This window comes from Balaenoptera borealis (assembly GCF_965194805.1).
Source record: "Balaenoptera borealis genome assembly, chromosome: 3".
Lineage (NCBI taxonomy): Eukaryota > Metazoa > Chordata > Mammalia > Artiodactyla > Balaenopteridae > Balaenoptera > Balaenoptera borealis.
The window spans coordinates 6,931,078-6,934,052 of record NC_138866.1 but is presented as its reverse complement, the minus strand read 5'-3'; the positions used below and the strand labels follow the sequence as shown (position 1 = coordinate 6,934,052).

Below are 2,975 nucleotides of genomic sequence, written 5' to 3'. Positions count from 1 at the left end.
ACTATAATAATAATAGAAAATTTCAATTATAGTGGGAAATTTTAACATCTCTCAGAAACTGATAACTCAGGAAGACAAAAAGTTATTAAGGAAAATTCCAACAGTAAAAATAAGCTTGATCCAATGACTTATATGAAAAGGAAGAGTGAGAGTGACAGAAAATGTAGAAGTATAAATAACCTTGTTAAGAGTATATATAGCACAGCATTTTTTAGGGGGGGGTCTGGGGATCTGATTGTTTCTCAAACTTTGCAATGATTTTTTTCCCCAGCTTCATTGAGATGTAATTGACTTAGAACATTATGAAAGTTTAAGGTATACAATGTGATGATTTGATACATGTGTATATTGCAAAATGTGTATCACAATAAGGTTAGTTAACACATCCTTGTTATGGTGAGAATTTTAAAGCTCTACTATCCTAGCAACTTTCAAGTGTACAATAGAGTATTGTTAACTATAGTCACCATGCTGTACTTTAGATCCCCAGAACTTACTCATCTTATAACTGAAAGTTTGTACCCTTTGACCAATATATCCCCATTTACCTTAACCCTCAGCCACTGGCAACCACCATTCTTTCTGTTTCTATGCGTTTGATGTTTTCAGATTCCCATATAAGGGAGATCATGCAGTATTTGCCTTTCTCTATCTAATGTATGTATATACCACATTTTCTTTACCTATTCATCAATCAATGGACATTTAGGTTGTTTCCATGGCTTAGCAATTGTGAATAACGCTGCAGTGAACATGAGAGTGCAGATATCTCTTTGAGATAGATAGTGATTTCATTTACTTTGAATACATACTTAGAAGTGGAATTGCTGGATCATATGGTGGTTCTATTTTTATTTTTTTGAGGAATCTCTATGCTGTTTTTCATAGTGGCTGCACAAATTTACATTCCCAGCAACAGTGCACAAGCGTTCCCTTTTCTCCACATTCTCACCAGCACTTATGTCTTGTCTTTCAAGAATAGCCATTCTAGCAGCTGTCAGGTGGTATCTCGTGATTTTGGTTTGCATTCCCTTGATAACTGGTGATGTTGTGCACCTTCTCTCTTTTTTTTTTCCCATAGAACACAGCATTTATTACACAAGGGGGAGAGTGGTTCACTCGGTCCAGCGGTGGCCGCAGTGTGGGGCCGTGCACACGTAAAAAGCGCATGGCATCCTCGGCCCGGGCACTGTGTGACTGGAAGAACACCGCCTCCTTGTGGCCGCACTTTTGGCAAGGGTGGTCTTCGGTCCGCGGCAACGTGGGGTCCTGGGACACGTCAGCGATGATCTGGGTCAGTTCGTCCACTTCGTGCGTGATTTTGCTGATGTAGATGCAGCTGTTGTCGGCTTCCTGCTGGTAATCACAATTCCGGCACGCGTACAGCAGAATGCGGTTCTCCTTGTCCTCCTTGGGGTAAAGCATGTTGTTACTGTGGGGAGGAGGAGGTCAGAGGTCAGTACTGGGGCCACTACTTGCTCCCCTTCCACAGTGCTGGCCGGGTCTCACCATTCCTGATAGAATCGAATACCCACGAAGCCCGGCTCGTAGGTCCCATCGGGTTCCATGGCTACTTACTGCCCGCCTAGCCTTCAGCGCTTGCTCCGCCGCGCGACAGGTAGGTCATTTGTATATCTTCTTTGGAGAAGTGTCTGTTCAAGTCCTCTGCCCATTTTTTAATCAGATGACGATGGTGATGGTGACGGTGATGATGATGGTGACGATTTCTGCTGTTGAGTTGTATGAGTTCCTTAAATATTTTGGATATTAACCGCTTATCAGACATATGTTTTGTAAATATCTTCTTTCATTTGTAGGTTGCAGCACAATGTTTCGATCTGCAGATGAGAAAGTAAAAGTTCAACCGCACCTGCTTGCTTAATTGTTAATGTCTCTGTGAATTACTGAATCTATCCAAGGCACTGAGCTGCCACTGGTCTATTTCAGAGGCTCCTGAATGCTTACCTGTAGGTCAAAGATAGTTTGTGAGGTCACTTTCACCAGTCTGCAGCAAAATGAGAAAAATAAGAGAGAGATGAAGTATGATTTCATGGTGGGGACTTTCTTTGTTCATCACTGTGCCTTTAAAAATGTCCTTTCTCCTACAAAATGATGCTGTTGATGTTATTATGTTTGTTGTTGTTGTTCTAATTTTCTTAATGGATAAAATTCAAAGTTTGAAATTCCTAAAAATTGCAAATATATGTATGTTCATCTTCAATTTTTTAAGTATTTCGAACTTTTAATTTTATCCATTAAGAAAATTAGAACAATAAACATAACATCAGCAGCATCATTTTGTAGGATAAAGGACATTTTTAAAGGTACAGTGATTAACAAATAACACAGTACCATGTGTAAAATAGATAGCTAGTGGGAACATGCTGTATAGCACAGGGAGCTCAGTTAGGTGCTCTGTGATGACCTAGATGGGTGGGATGGGTTAGGGAGTGGGAGGGAGGTCCAAGAGGGAGGGGATATATATATATACAGATAGCTGATTCACTTTGTTGTACAACAGAAATGAACACAACATTGTAAAGCAACTATACTCCAATAAAAAATAAAAATTGCAAATGGATTATGACTCTCTTGTTCTTCCTGATTCTCCTCAGTACACAGATCAGAGTCTGTGACATTGGGTGTCTTTTGTGTTATTTGCCATGGCAATTTGTTCCAAGCATTTTTACAAATGTGGCCTTCCTTCAAACGACCTTGAGGCTGATGGCACTACACCCATTTACCAGAAGAGTAAACTGAGTCTCAAAGATTTTGGGGAACTATGGCTGCCTTGGATTTTTCACATTCATCATTTGACTCCATGTTCATGTCACTTTTTCAAGCAAACTTACCCTCTCCTTCCATTCCCCAAGACATATTTGAGTTGGGTTTCTTTATGAATTGATGCTCTCCAAATCTTTGGGTTAGAGGTCTCACAAAGGCACACCTAGTGTAGAAATGGTAACTGACATGAT

At 40.2% G+C, this 2,975-nt stretch overlaps 1 protein-coding gene across 1 annotated transcript; it reads right to left on the bottom strand.

Moving 5' to 3' along the window:
* Window positions 1-1,078: 1,078 nt before the first annotated feature.
* LOC309625987 (DNA-directed RNA polymerase II subunit RPB9-like) lies at window positions 1,079-1,638 on the bottom strand. The gene is given in 3 exon segments (XM_082386138.1): window positions 1,079-1,164; window positions 1,166-1,432; window positions 1,510-1,638. Coding segments are annotated over 3 exon segments (375 nt in total). The 5' UTR covers window positions 1,569-1,638; the 3' UTR covers window positions 1,079-1,115.
* Between the last annotated feature and the right edge of the window lie 1,337 nt (window positions 1,639-2,975).